The sequence below is a fragment of the Juglans microcarpa x Juglans regia genome, chromosome 2D (genome assembly GCF_004785595.1).
Source record: "Juglans microcarpa x Juglans regia isolate MS1-56 chromosome 2D, Jm3101_v1.0, whole genome shotgun sequence".
NCBI lineage: Eukaryota > Viridiplantae > Streptophyta > Magnoliopsida > Fagales > Juglandaceae > Juglans > Juglans microcarpa x Juglans regia.
Window position 1 is genome coordinate 22,493,643 of NC_054596.1, and position 15,031 is coordinate 22,508,673.

At 36.4% G+C, this 15,031-nt stretch overlaps 1 protein-coding gene across 7 annotated transcripts in view; it reads right to left on the reverse strand.

Annotated features, from left to right (window-relative positions):
* Nucleotides 1–15,031, reverse strand: part of LOC121250260 (phospholipid-transporting ATPase 2-like) — a 59,635-nt gene that overhangs the window by 29,377 nt on the left and 15,227 nt on the right. For all 7 annotated transcript variants that reach the window (XR_005937739.1, XM_041149320.1, XM_041149317.1 and 4 more), the window contains 8 exons: nt 13,108–13,224; nt 6,639–6,731; nt 6,359–6,533; nt 5,053–5,219; nt 3,871–3,975; nt 3,210–3,307; nt 2,950–3,092; nt 1,726–1,822 (listed from right to left, as the gene is read on the reverse strand). Coding sequence is in view for 6 of the 7 variants with exons in the window: in XM_041149320.1 (XP_041005254.1) it covers nt 1,726–1,822; nt 2,950–3,092; nt 3,210–3,307; nt 3,871–3,975; nt 5,053–5,219; nt 6,359–6,533; nt 6,639–6,731; nt 13,108–13,224 (995 nt within the window). In the remaining variant the exon portion in view is untranslated. The remainder of the gene's footprint in view (nt 1–1,725; nt 1,823–2,949; nt 3,093–3,209; nt 3,308–3,870; nt 3,976–5,052; nt 5,220–6,358; nt 6,534–6,638; nt 6,732–13,107; nt 13,225–15,031) is intronic.

The following is a 15,031-nucleotide window of genomic DNA, read 5'->3' on the forward strand; positions in this document are numbered from 1 at the left end:
AGAAGCTTGGTGGAGGGAGTATTGGGAAAAGATGATGATGTCTCTCCTTCAGGATCAGAGGTCGCCGATAATGATAATATAGAGGAGGATGATCATTTTTTTTATATCGATAAACAAAATTTTATTGATCATGAAATACAGGGATGATCAATTTTTTATATCGATAAACAAAAATTTTATTGATCATGAAATAGAGGAATGATCATTTTTTGAGTTGGTTTTGGGGAGTGCATCGAGCTGACGTGAAGTACAGGTGGAAATGGGAATTGTGCAACAAGTGACCAGTGCTGAAATGATGGAGGAAGGCTGTGGGTTGTGCAAGAGAAGGCCGATAAGACCACTGAAGATGGAATTTCCAAGGGTTATGCTGAGGATGAACTTTTGTATTTCTGAAGCTCCAGGTACCATCAGAGGGGAATCTAAATTCCAAGGGTGATACTAGGGAGAAGTACAGGGTTTTACACGGGGATTTGAAGTTGGGGGAAGGAGAATCAATACAACACTCATAAGTCAGTATTAGGAGGTGGCATAGGGCAGTTAGACCAAGGTGGTAATTTCAGCTCTTCATCATCTTCTGACTTGTTTCTATAAGAGGTGAATTGTTGTGAGCTGATTGAAATCACACTCGCAGTCCCTCTAAAGAGAATTGAGAAGCTACAAAGGGACTTACTTGCGGGGTGGAGTAGATTGAGTGACCCAACACCACGCAGTTAATTGGCCAAACAACATGTGCTCCAGTGCCTTTAGGGGAATAGGGATAGAAATTCGATTATATTTAAACATGAATTATTGGGTTGGTTGCAACGTATCTAAAGTAAAGGGGACTTTGTGGCCATCAGTGGTTGAGATTATGAGATGCTAGAAAGGGACTTACTTGCAGGGTGGATTAGATTGTGCGACCCAACACCACGCAGTTAATTGGCCAAACAACATGTCCTCCAGTGCCTTTAATGGGGAAAGAAATTCAATTTTGTTTAAACGTGAATTATTGGGTTGGTTGCAACGTATCTACAGTAAAGGGGGACTATGTGACAATCAGTGGTTGAGATTATGGGAATATATGGGGTGAATGGTGCTCTAATGTGTTCTATGGGACATTTGGACCGGGGGGGGGGGGGGGGGGGGGGGGGTTGTGGAAAATCCATTTTTGTGGATAGTGTAAGTTTTTCAGGCTAATTAGATATGAGTTGGAAGATGGATCTGGAATTGTTTATAGGACCATATGTGGAGCGGAGATCAAGCCCTAAATGAATCCTACCCAGAACCGTTCAGAATATCTTGTAGTAGGGAAGCATCAGTGGCTGAAATGTACTGGTACTGGGTTAGTCTGTTCATTTCTCAACCTAGTGCAAAATTGAAAAGTGGAGTTAAGTCTGTTCATTTCTCAACCTTTTGTCATTTTTTATGAGGGGAGATCTCAAGGATCAAAATTGCATCCGGTAATTAACATGCTCCACAGATATAAGGAAGATCATAAGGAAAATCTATAGAGGTGGTGCCGTATGTCGATCAATTGGTGTTTCCTTCGTAGATTTTCTGAATTCTTCTTCACATTCCTATCCTTAGCAGGTGGTTTTCCTATGCATACCACCAATATACTTTCAGTGCCCTTTCCACCCCTTTTTAATAAAATTCAGTGATGCCACTTATAAAAAATGGCTTTGATTCTAGGGTATATTTCAGAGTCCTAGCAAGAAATTAACCCATAAAAGAAGCTACGCTCACCTCTTCATTGGTATAACTGTATTACATATTGCCATAACTGTAAGAAAACGCACAACATCAGCAGAGCCACTTGAAACAGCATCAACCAGCTCCACATCTGGGTGTCAAGTATAGAACTGATCAGAAGACAAAGTGTTGCAACCTAAAAGAGCTCCAAAACATACGGAACGATACAGGCATAAGAGTAACAAGAAATACACCAGCAAATAAACATTTTAGCTTGAATAAATTCATGTAGTAGCATAAAAATCTTGCATGTTGAATAAAAATTTTTTTAAAAAAAAAAACTTGGTTTCTGTCCACCATTTTAGATGGCAAACAATCAAGGAATTATAAAGTGACAAATTAGGTTCATATTCCAAAGATGTAAGCATGTTTGTGTGAGTGGTAGCCAAGTGACTCAGTCCTATGAAAACAATGGGCATGTTTGGTTGAAGAATTTTTAAGAATTTTTTTTTTTTTTTTTTTTTTTTTTTTTTTTTTTTAATTTTGAGCTGTGTTTGTTAATTGGTTTTGTGAAGGTACATACATAGGGAAATTTGACTATTTTTTTAAAATATGTTTTGTATTGGGGTTTGTGAAAGTAGATGGGGAGAGTTGAAAAGTTGTTTGATTTTAAGGGTATTTTCGGTTTGGTATTTGTGCTTTGGACTTTTCACAGAAATCTAGACAAATGATTGGATGAAAAGTTGAAATAGAAAATTTTTGTGAGATTGAAAGATGTATGGTTTGAAGTTGAAAACTTTTTTGAAAAATTTTGAAAAAAAGAAAACTTAACTAAACATGCCAAATGACTGAAATTTGGTCAAAGCAAGGAAATCGATGAACCAAATTATTAAAGAGCAATGTGGAAAGCTTAAGAATAACAGCTGACTGCAGCATTAGATTAGACCAGAAATGGTTGACTTCAATTAGCACCACTGCTCATGGTTGAAAATATTTAAAAAAAAAAATCACCTTTGTGAATAGACTTTCTAATTACGAAAGAAAAGAAAAAACAAAATTTGGCTGTAATTTGAAGAGAAACAGCCTGTGTTTTGTTCTATTCTGAAACAGTATTCAACTCTTTCAGACATGACTCCATGCAGGAGATTCAATTATAAGACATCCCCAATGGCTAAAAGGTTGCGTATCCAAGAGTAATATTGAGAAGTTTGAAATGCAGCAAGTACATTGTAACAGACAAGAAGGAAAAGCTCATTACTGCAAAGTTAGAACCCAAACCTTTCAATGCATCCCCGCTCTCACTCCCGTAGAAAACTCCATTGATACAACACCTTCTAAAGATCATTTTGTTTTCAGTTAGAGTACCAGTTTTATCAGTTAAAATGTACTCAACTTGTCCCAGGTCCTCACTTATTGCTGTACTGCCACATATAACAAAAACCTCTTAAAGATATTAGCAAAATAACCACATTTTTCATATACTTGACTTCGTCCCAAATCATTTTTCATATTGCTGAACTTTTACCCAAATCACTTACTTTGCAGCATGGGATGGAGTACCAGTTTCTCGGTCAATCATCTTGTAATCCCAATCAATAAATTTAGCATATAAGCTCTTCACAAGATCCAGAGATACCTGCCAGAAATAAACAGCTCAGTTTTTCATATAGCTAGTAATTGCTGTACTTCACGTCTATATCAAAATCATAATCATCAAGAAAATAATCGCTAAATCAACCATAACTGCATAGAGAAAAATTTTGATAAATGACAATTTGCAAGCTAGTATCATGGTCTTCCTTTATTTTATTTTATTTTTGATAGGTAAGAAAGACAATTTTATTAAATCGAATGAAATAGGGGATGCCAATGTACACAGGAAGTATACAAAATCAAACACCTATATACATTTTAAGAAGCGGAAAGTGATGACAAAAAGTCATGAACAGAAGCTCTCTTTATTTATCTAGCACTATTAAGCAAATATGCAATCTGAGGACCTCTCCTAAAGTTCTACTACAAATCAAGATTTTATAAGGTCCTTCATCATTAAGGTTTTTTGCAAAAATTTAATTACTTCTTCCCATTAGCTCTCATTCTCAATTCAATTATGTATTAAAATAACAATTGAAATAGGACAGACCAAATGATGACAATATAAATAATCTAAGATTGTTAAAATCACGTGCAACAGCTTACCTTAATTGATATGGGAATCATTATAGAACAAAGAAGCTCAAAGCGAAGAGGAATAACCAATAGTTCAAACCATGGACCTTCCATCGGATAATGTACGTACCATTGCTACAACCAAAAAAAAAAAAAAAAAAAAAAAAAAGAACACCAAAAAGGTGGGCAAATGTTTGAATGTAACAGTTCTATACGTGAAAAGAGTAAGTATAAAAACTCATCAAGAAACTCAGGTTCAAGTATACAAAGGACAATGTGGTCCTGAATAATGAATGAATCATATGTAATAAAGGAAATTAAATTGACAAAACAATAAAAATAAGAATGCATAAAAGAAGAATTGGAAAACGGGATTTCCTCACAAACAAAAATCAACAAGAAAAACAATAAATGTTAAGTCAAGGTGATTATATCTTTTGAGATTGTGTCAACATGCAGAGGACAAACCAGTTCACTTTGATTCTCTGTAATATCGCCTTGGGTATGTGTGTCGGGTGTAGGTACCTGTTTGTGTCTGACTCATCTAATGTTCACAACAGACAAGGGGATAAGGATACAAAAATGGGTACAGATACTTGGACATGACTCGCCAAATATAGCTTAGAATTCCATTGTTTGAATTTTATCTGTTCAACTTTTAACCATCTCAATTAAATTTCAAATAATTATTTTTACTTAGGTTATATCAGATTTAGATGGACCCAACACTCAACTCCCAAAACAAAAGATATTAAAATAGAAAGAAGCTCTACGATATAAGCCAATAGAATTCATTTCAATGCTGGAAAATGATGGAGCATGCTACATTCAGTCATCCCTTTTACATGGATAATCAGCATGCATAATTTCAGGTGAAAATGCATTCCTGTACACACTATTTTCCAACACTATTTGAAACATCAAAGGCAAGGTGACTAGGAAAGACTCCAATAAGTGGCTAACCAACAAGCAGTAGCTATGAAGCTTGCTATCTGCAAAAAGTCTTCAATTGGGTGAGAAAGGTTTGATTAGATTGCTACTCTGAACAATAGAAATGCTAGGTGGCCAAGAAAGAAAAATTCCACATATCCTAGAAAACATAAACTCTTATCCAAGAATTGCATCACATGCCCATCAAAGAACTTTTACTCTTTTTTTCACACATCAAAGAACTTTAACCGCATAAGAAACACGAGCTTAGTTTTGACGTACCCTCCTTGCTTCTGTATCCTTCCAGACATTGCCAGCTATGCCTAGAACAATAACCACCACGATCTGGAAAACAAAAATAGCTCCAGTCAACTTGTCAATCACGGCATCCACAGCTGTGAGCTTTGGTTTGGGTATCCCCCTACTCATACCCAGCTTGGTTTCATTGCCTGAGAAATAGAATATGTAGAAGTTACAAATCCAGCAATTGGTACAACTGCCTTGAACAACATCATGGCAACTCATGGGGTTCAGATCTTGTTCCATACACCACTAGTGAATTTTAAATTATCTAGATGTCGCATACATCTAATGTTAAATAAATCCAAACTTCTTCAGATATTAAAAGAAAATGCATTTTCCATGTTGGCACTAACTAGAGCCCAGGGTAGGCGAAATATTAAATTCCATACAAGTTTAAGTGTTTTAGACGTTGTGTTTTTGCAGCATCCCACAGGTCAACAAAACACAGCAACCAGCCACCTTAGTCCTTTTATTCTTTTATTTGGGACTATTTTGCTCAGTCTTTTTAACGACTCACATAATAATAGGAGAAAGAATCAGTATCCTTTACACTAAGTTTTTTTTTTTTATTGGCACCAGGTATCCTTTACACTAAGTTACCTGTAATCAGTATTATTTTCCTCATAGACACCCTGTTAACAAAACATATACATCCACATTCTTGTCCAAAATCAAGTAATATTTCCATCCACTGAAGAATGTTTTGAATACAACAGGTATTTGGCAATTATGTCAGGACATAGCAAGTATTCCCCCTTAGGTCTGATCTGAAGCTTTTCTACCAAAGTCTTTAGAATCCACCACAAATTTACTGGACTCAATTCTATCCTAGTACACAGTTGGGCATAGTAATTCTGCCCATATTGCATCATTAATCTAAATGGCCACTTACAACCAAGAATAGAAGGATGAAGCAAGCCTAAACCACCAACCCCCAGCCAATTCTACAGTTCCTATGCAAAACAAAACTAGATTAAGTCAACTTCAAATTTATCCGACTCCGATAGTCCCAGGCAAAGAACTTATAACCAGTGAGCTTTTTGTATTACATGCTTATTTTGCTCCCCCATCTTTGTCAAAAGTAGAAAATATCAAGCGAATGAAAATAATCACTTTGACCCTTTGCTTAATGCTTTCATTTTCCTAATTTTTAAAGGGAAATAAATTACAAAATAAAAAATAAGAGGCACATGAGAAACAACATAGTAGGTTCTGTGAGTGTGTGTGAGAAAGTGAAACATCCTAGTATGTTGATTGCTATGACCTTAAAATTTCTTATACATACCAGTGTAGACAGCTACTCCACAAGCCCACTCTGTATTCCGCAAGTAACATGACTGAAGAATTGTGTTTTTAATTGTTAAAGGGCACAAATCATTATCAAGAAATGGGGGAAACAACCGAAGATTTGCATCAAATCTTCTAATGTCTCTATCTGGACCAGGACACTCAATAACACCCTGTAAAACAGAGTGGGAGAAAAGAACATTTAAATTACTAACTTTGCAATAAGAGAGTAAATTACCAACAAATCTTCCATCTATAATAAGTTACAAGAAACCTGCCTTGATCTTGTGCAATAGTTCATAATCTATTCCCATGCAAGCAGGGGGTAGAATCCTTGTCTTCAAATCAGTTTCACCATCTAGGGCAGCAGTCTGTAAAACATATCACACCATCAGACCCTTGACATGCTCAAACAAGTCCCAACCAACAAGGATCTCCAATGCTAGCATCCTTTACAAAATAATATACAAGGACTTCACGCAGTTAGACTTAAAAGTTTTAAGGAATATGAGTTTTTTAGAAGAATGTACTTGAACTACAGATCAATCGTGATAAACAACACAAAAAAAAGGATCCCTAAAAGCCAGGCCATAAACCAAAATGAAGAACACAATCCCACCTAGGGGTGGCAATATATGACAACCTGTGAGCCTGACACAAACACAACACGAAATAAAAGGGTTTGGGTTTGATATAAATGGGTATAGGTCAAAACGGGTTAATATGATAAGACACAATTAATAAACAGGTCAATTGTGGGTCAACCCACGAAACCCGCAATCAACCCGTATAATACAAATAAATTCTATTTTTAAATTTTATAAACGTTTAGTCTTATATGTCTTTTGTTGTAGCTGGGAATATGTGATATTAATATTAGAATTTGACTATGTTAGATCTCAAACTATTTAACTTTTTTTGTTTATATGTAATTTTATTTTATGAAAATATTAATTTTCTTATCTATTATTGGATATTGATCATGAATCCAGATGTAATTGTAAATTATTTATATAGTCATCCTTGTATTATATTTGAAATTATATTAATTGGATTAAAAAATAAATATATGAGTCAGCTCAACTCATTTATAAGGAATGGGTTAAACAAGTTTAAACGGTTGTGTCCAAGTTAACCCAATAAAAGTTAATTACCTTTTTTTATAACAGGGGAACCACCTCACAACAAAGCCCTTACAACTTACACATGGAACCTAAACTCCTGGGGAGACTAGCACAGCAACCCACTACTATGGCCTCCCATTTAAATCGCAATTTGATCCCAGGGGGAATCAAACCTATGACATGGAGCTCATGCACACAAGTTTGCCCTAACCACTTGGGCTACCCCTGCGTGAGTCCAATAAAAGTTAATTACGAAACGGGTTAAGTGGGTCATGTCGTGCCCCCCCCCCCCCCCCCCCCCCCCCCCCCCCCCCCCCCCCCCCCCCCCCCCCCACACTAATTAAACGGGTCGGGTTTTAGGATCTAGCCATTTAATTAAACGGGCCGGTCTAATACTCATGATTTGACATGACCCTCGAACACGAATTTCCACCCCTAATCCCACCCCGAGCTTCATTTTGACTTGCTCCAAATTTAATTCAGGTTGACTTTGGATGATTCTTAGCTCAGCCCAAAACACGCCCAATTTCCAATTCAATCATACTTGTATACATTTAGCTATGACCTCGTCAATCAAAATTAAACCAATAAGCCATTCATATAGGTTCTTAATCAGATCAAAAAAGCAATTATCGTGCAAATAAATGCTCTAGAAATGTAACATCACCGAAATGTTACAACGAGAATACTGATAATATGGCCAAATAAACAACCAGCAAACTGTTTCCTTGCCATTTGTGGAGAATGATACACTCATGACCCAAGAGAAATAAGTTAATCTTACAAGACCTAGAAGCTCTCAACATTAAGGAGAATCTATAAGCGGACTTCATCAGTATTTGGATAGAAGTATAATCCGAAACAACCAGGCATTATGATGTACCAGATTAATCATCACCAAGATTTAAAGCAATATGTGATTACTCTGGCTAGTATCAGTAATCAGATTAACTAGATTCATTCATGCCTCTTTTAAAACAAAATTAGGCACTAAGCAGCTGGGTTTTTGTTTTAGACATTTGTCTCATGTTTGGAACTAGAATTAGGATTGAATATACTTGAAGAATTTTTGTGTGCAATTAATATGAAGAGATATAACTCATAACTTGCTTAACAAGGACTTCAAGCTGTAGTCATTCTTGAATTTTTTTTGGTGATAGCTCAAATTGTGTATATAAAGGTGGGTGGTGAATGGTATTCCACTGCTTGGAAAGGAGAAGCTCTTGCGCTTCACAATGAATTCCAAGGAGCTTCGATTGTAACATTGAGTAGTCCTTTCAAAGCATGAGACTAGATGTGGTTCAGGTCTTCCATGGGTTGTTAGAAATGGTACTGGAGCTAAACCTACCAGAAAATATGGGACTAGAGCCATGCCACCCATATGGACCAGCCTGACGAGGTCATTCGGATTTTTTTTTTTTGTAATAATTTTATCAAGAATGAAAGTCTAGGCGAAGTCCGAGTACACATGATGTATACAAGAGTAACCACCTAACTAAGAAGAAAAGGAAATAGATACAAGGAAGTCATCACCCCCAAGCATTAGATTCAAAGCTTGGGCTGACCTTCAACTATGGCCCAATGGCCAGATTTATCGTATTTGATTAAATTTCTGTGATTTAATTTTTTAATATTGCTATTGTTTGATTTTATAGATGTTTGGGCTTTTAATTATGCATAGAAGTGAGTGAATAGGGTTAACAGGCTTGTGTCGAGCCCACTGGACAGTTTGTGGTGCCCGAGTTAATTTAAAATATTTGACACATTTATGGAATCATTTCCCCCACTTAAAATTTCAGATTTCAGGACTACTAGCAATCCTAAGCTCTCAAACTTTCCTTACTTAAATACGGAAGGTATTTACATGTTTTATTGCAGGAAACAGGACCTGGGGAGTTTCCAAAATCTGTTGAGCAGCAGGATTTCGAATTTCCTGAATGCATTAGGTAAGACTTCATTCTTATTAGCACGGGAGTAAATTAGGGAAGAGGCTGCCAAGATTTTAGGACTAATTACGAAGGAAGTTGACTCTTGAAATCTCTCCCTAAGTGAAACTCTAACCCTGGCAGCCTCCTAAGCCTATTAGCAAACCAGAGGCAGCCCCATACATACACACTTGTGCAGCCCCACTTCCTTAGGGGAAACTCTATACACTCCACTAAGTTTCATATCATCAAATTGTTAAAGGATTCTCAAGGCTGCTACCGCCATTGTGCCGTACCCTCTGCCACCCTAGGCTGCCATAATCAGGAACATACCATTAAGCCTATGAAATAGGCACGGTGATAGCAATTTCAAGTGAGTATTTCTTACCCTCTCTAGGTAATTCGAATTCTATGATGTCTCTCATAGTATATTGCCTTTCCACAGCCCTCTTTCTCAAGTTCTCTCCACCAAAACACTTAAAGGGAACCTCCTAAACTCTGCTGCAAGTTAGGTAAGGACTTATCTTCCATACATCAAAACTTCCTTGTCTTAAGCATTAGAAAAATCCCTCTGTTATATTATGGAAGTTTGGACTTAGAACTCACACCTTAGTGGCATTGCAGGGACACAGCTGTTGTTGAGGCAGCCAAGGACTTCCTCCAACTCCACCTCGGGTTGGAAAAGGTGAGAAATACCCAACTTTTAGAAGCAATAAGAATCAGACAGACCTTAGAACCCCACCCCTACCTAGTACTACATGTATAGAGGCTTAGAAACATGCATGAGAGATTCCTATACATACTACTTTGACATCATAGCCATGGCACACACAAAATACATGATGTCGGGAGCCTGACAGCAGCACAGCAATATCACACATCTAGTAAAGTCATGGATTTTCATGCTTGACATGTTTAGAGGTAAGGAAAACATTTAAAGCACATGCATGACACCCAATTACTGCATGTAAAATGTTACATAGTTGCGTAAAACCAGATTTTTATTGAAGGTAGAAATTTCAGCCATATAGAGCATAAACATGATCAATCATTCATTGAGCCATGATTTCTTGCATATTGGCATATCATGTTTGATTAGTTCACTGCTGTATGATAAACACACAGCAGCTAGTGACTAGGAAGAAAATTGTTTTAAACATGTGCATACCCAAGACATGTTAGCATATGTTTTTACCAAAATGCTCATGAATCCCTTATAATACATCAAAAACATGTTTCTGTCAGCAACCCCAAGTGGAAAAACAGCCACTGTTTTGAGATTTACATGCATTCTAACTTACCAAAAATCATAAGGGCATATCCACACATACATACAAAGCATGTAATTAAACTCAAGAGTAGAATGCATGACCCAAGGCTAGTTTTGCTCACTATCACTAGGTAGACAGCAAGCAACGCTATAGGGTGTAGGTTCATATCTTAGTCAATATTAAGAGTTTGAGTTGAAATTAATATGGGATATGTATGTAACTTAATAGGTGCATGATTTATGTGTTTAGTTGATTCTCAAAGCTAAGGAGATAAGGTAAGTGGCATGATCATAACATTCAGGTGTCCTGTAACTATTCTGTTTGTGTGAAGAAGTGTTTTTTACCTATGTTATGTACAGCCATATTCAATGTTAGTCCCTTTTTATGAACGCTCGATGAATTATGACAATGTGCTTGTGGATGCAATTATGTATGATATGCTGTTTTGGTTGTTTGTTTAGAATGAATGCTATGTTATGAAAATCACTCTTATGTTATGTTATGCTTATCGATTGCCATAAGTGGATGCCATGTCACAATGAACAAGCTTATGTTAATATGCCATGTTTAGTGCTATGCCATGCATATGAGTATGACATGCCATTAAAACCATGAAGTCAAAATGTTCACCTGCATCATGATAAGATAAGAAAGAAGTCATGTGAACAATAAGTAAGCTTTAATGATTGGCCTTATGTTATGGGCGGATGTGCAAGCCACAAACCCAAGTGTAGTCCACCATATTTTATGCTATGATTTATGCAATCAACAACAATTGGACCAATGCACATATGTTATGATGGCTCAAGTGGTAAAGGCCTTAGGATTGGGGGTATGCTCCCCTCAGGTCTAAGGTTCAAATCCCCTTGGGTGCAAACAATCTTTAGGGGCCATCGGACTGGGGGATTTTTCCATGGAATTACCCAATGTGCACTTGCGGGAAACTCCTTGTTGAGGGCCTGTACACCCCCTAGATTAGTCAGAACACTGTTCCCGAACACCCGGTGCGAATCAAAAAAACGCTTGCCGGAAACTCCTTACAGAGGGCCTATGCACCCCCAAGATTAGTCAGGACACCGTTCCCGAACACACAGTGCCAATAAAAAAAAAATGTTATGATGGCCGTTATGCAAGTGAAAGACAAGATTAACAACTCATGCATGAAATGTATTAGATGCATGAAGTCAAATCATTCACTCATCCATGTTACAGGAATTGCCAAGATTACTTCTTAAATTCTACCTAAGTTACTGTTGAATGATCCATTTGCTACATATATATGTGTGTATGTGTGCGTGCCATGACAGTTTTCAAAGCCAAGCCTAAAGTTAAGTTAAATTACGTTTACAGTATGATGTGCTATTTACTGAGTCTTCGACTCATTTTTTTTATGTTTTAATGTCCTAGATGATTATGGCGCGGACACCGAGCAAGAGGACTAGGAGTATATTTATTTTTCGGAGTCTTAGAGCTTTTATTGCCACATAGGACCAGTTTATGCTTACATTACTATGTTTTTTTCTTTATAAGTAAGAAAGACACTTTCATTCATCGAATGAAATAGGCGAACTCATGTACACAGGAAGTATACAAAATAAACACCTAATTACAATCTAGAAGCATAAAACGAAAACAAAAACTCATGAGCAGACCCTCCATTAAGTACAATAGCAGAAAACCATTGAAGCAAGGAGAACACCAAAAATTTCCAGAATGGAGGGTCTGGAAATTTTTTCGTTTCCAAGCTAGTTTTATGTTCTTGTCTTACATTACTATGTTCTTGTCTTCATTTTACGAAATTTTGCTATGCCAAGCTAGTTTTGTGATTCAATAAAGTGGTACTATTATGATGTTGAATCTCTTAAATGGCTGTAAGCTTACAAATGCATATAACATTGTTGACCTACGCAAAGGGGTGTTACATGAACATTAAGGCCAGTGAAATCTATAGCTATTGTCCAAAGAAATAGTCTTGAAAAAGATGATGTTGAGATTAAAGAAGATTCTAATATCCAGGATTGTGTATAGGATGGTGGATTACTTCGGAAGGAGAAGCTCTTTCCCTTATAATGATTCCAAGGGTCCCCGATTGTAACATTGACTAGTCCTTTTGTTGCATAGGCCCCGATGTGACTTGGGTCTTCCTTGGGTCGTTATATCTTTAAATTTAAACCTACTTCATTACTCTAAAACAGGCCAAATCAAAGGTTGAACAGAATTCTACAAACATAACTCACTATCGAGCTTGCTTGAAGATGTGGTGATATTCTATCTTCATTTCCTGATGTACTTTCTATAGTCGAGGAACACTTTTCATAGGACATTTTTACTGTTGTTAACAAAATCAAAAATTGAAAAGATCATGTACTTATGACTTTGACCTAAGCAAGCTCTCCCCTAGAATGATATATGGAGCAGTGGGTTTACCTCTATATAGCAAACACCCTGTGGATCTGAAGTACCAAGCAAAACAAGATCACAGGGTACTTCATCATTCTCCCGGATCCATAGAATATTACCTACTTGAATATTCTGTGCTCTGACCTACAAGTAAATGTAAAAATGAGAGATGAACAACATACGGTTAGAATATAAAATCTTGAGAAAAAGACAACAGCATATCTATAGTCCATGAGAGAATCAAATCAGACAATCATTGTACTTTCTCACCTTAACGACAAATAGAGTAGCTTCTATTCAAAAAGTCTATTTAACTCTTTTACCAAGGAACCAATGATGATCTACAAATATTAGTTCCAGCTTTTTTCCCCAACAAAATAAAAACACTCCACTAAAACATTTAGCATAATGGCAAAAACCTAGACAAACATCTTTAGATTATTAAGCTCCAAACTTAAGACACAATAATAATGTTTGATTGGTAATCAATTTCATTTAAAAGAGCAAAAGAGGTAATTTGGGTACTTAGGATGTTTACCAGAAAAACATTTAGCATAATGGCAAAAACCTAGACAAACATCTTTAGATTATTAAGCTACAAACTTAAGACACAATAATAATGTTTGATCGGTAATAAATTTCATTTAAAAAAGCAAAAGTGGCAATTTGGGTACCTAGGATGTTTACCAGAAGAACAGAGAGTTAAAAATAGAAAAACATACAAGACAATCATGAAAGTAAAGCTGATTAAAGTCTATGGCAGATGTCCAAATGAAGAGAGTAGTGAAAAGAAAGTTTTCAGCTCCTCCAACATTTGTTCTCAATCCTCAAAATGGTTTTTGTTCATTTCCCTCCAAAAATACCAAATGAGGCAAATGAACTTCAAACTTTTGCCATTTGTGGGCTGCCACTTTAACCCTCTCCAAGCACAAAAAGGTCCATGTTTGTTTTCTGGGCATTACCAAAGTGAAGATGCAATAATATTACACATGACATAAACTAAATCACCTATTTTTCAATTGCTCCATATTGTGTATTGATAGCACAGTGGGACCATAGTAGCTCTAGAGGGGTTGAGGCAAGATATTCTCTATTCATATTCCCTACTCCTCGTGTATTGTAGTAAACAAATGAGCAACAAGAAAACCGATGTTGTGCTTTGTGGTGGTCTCAACTAGTATCTAGTCTCTTTTTTCCCCTGTTAATTTTCCTTGAGTTTGAGGTTGGGAGCACATCAACAAATATCTATACCATTCGTTGATTGCTATTTGTTTTGCACCAAAATGAAGTAGGCAGCCCTAATTTTGACAGCTTACTCCACACTTTTTTTATCAGTAACAGCTAACTCCACTTATTAAAAAATGTCAGCTAATTCTTATTAATGAAGCTTTATCAAGAAAACAAAATTAGAAATCTTGCTCCAGCCATAATTGCTTATGGCATACTTATCAAAAATAATAATAATTGCTTATGGCATACTTATCAAAAATAATAATAATTGCTTATGGCATGAAAGTCATATTTCTACTTGCGATCTTCTCATTATTGGCATACTAATGACATCAGAATGGTTTTAAGACAAGATTTTTTTCATACAAGTAATGATCATTTCATTAAAAACATTAACATGCACATTCCATGTACAACAAGACATGTACAATTGCAGAGACTAGAAAATTCCAGATTGGGAATTGTGAGAATACAAGGACATGGGTAGAGCTAAAAACAACAGGTTTCCTATCCTTGATGCCATTGCCAGGGACAAGATGCGTGAGTTGGCTTCTCTTAACCACCAAGGAAGTTATTCCTAGACTTTTATCAATTAAATATATCATTTTTAAAGTAGAGAAGAGAGGTAATCAGTCTTTTAAAATTTTCCAATGAAGTTGGCAATGATGTTACAGGGGAAGATAATATCAGTTATGACAACTGACTCACTGAGGGATTTGTC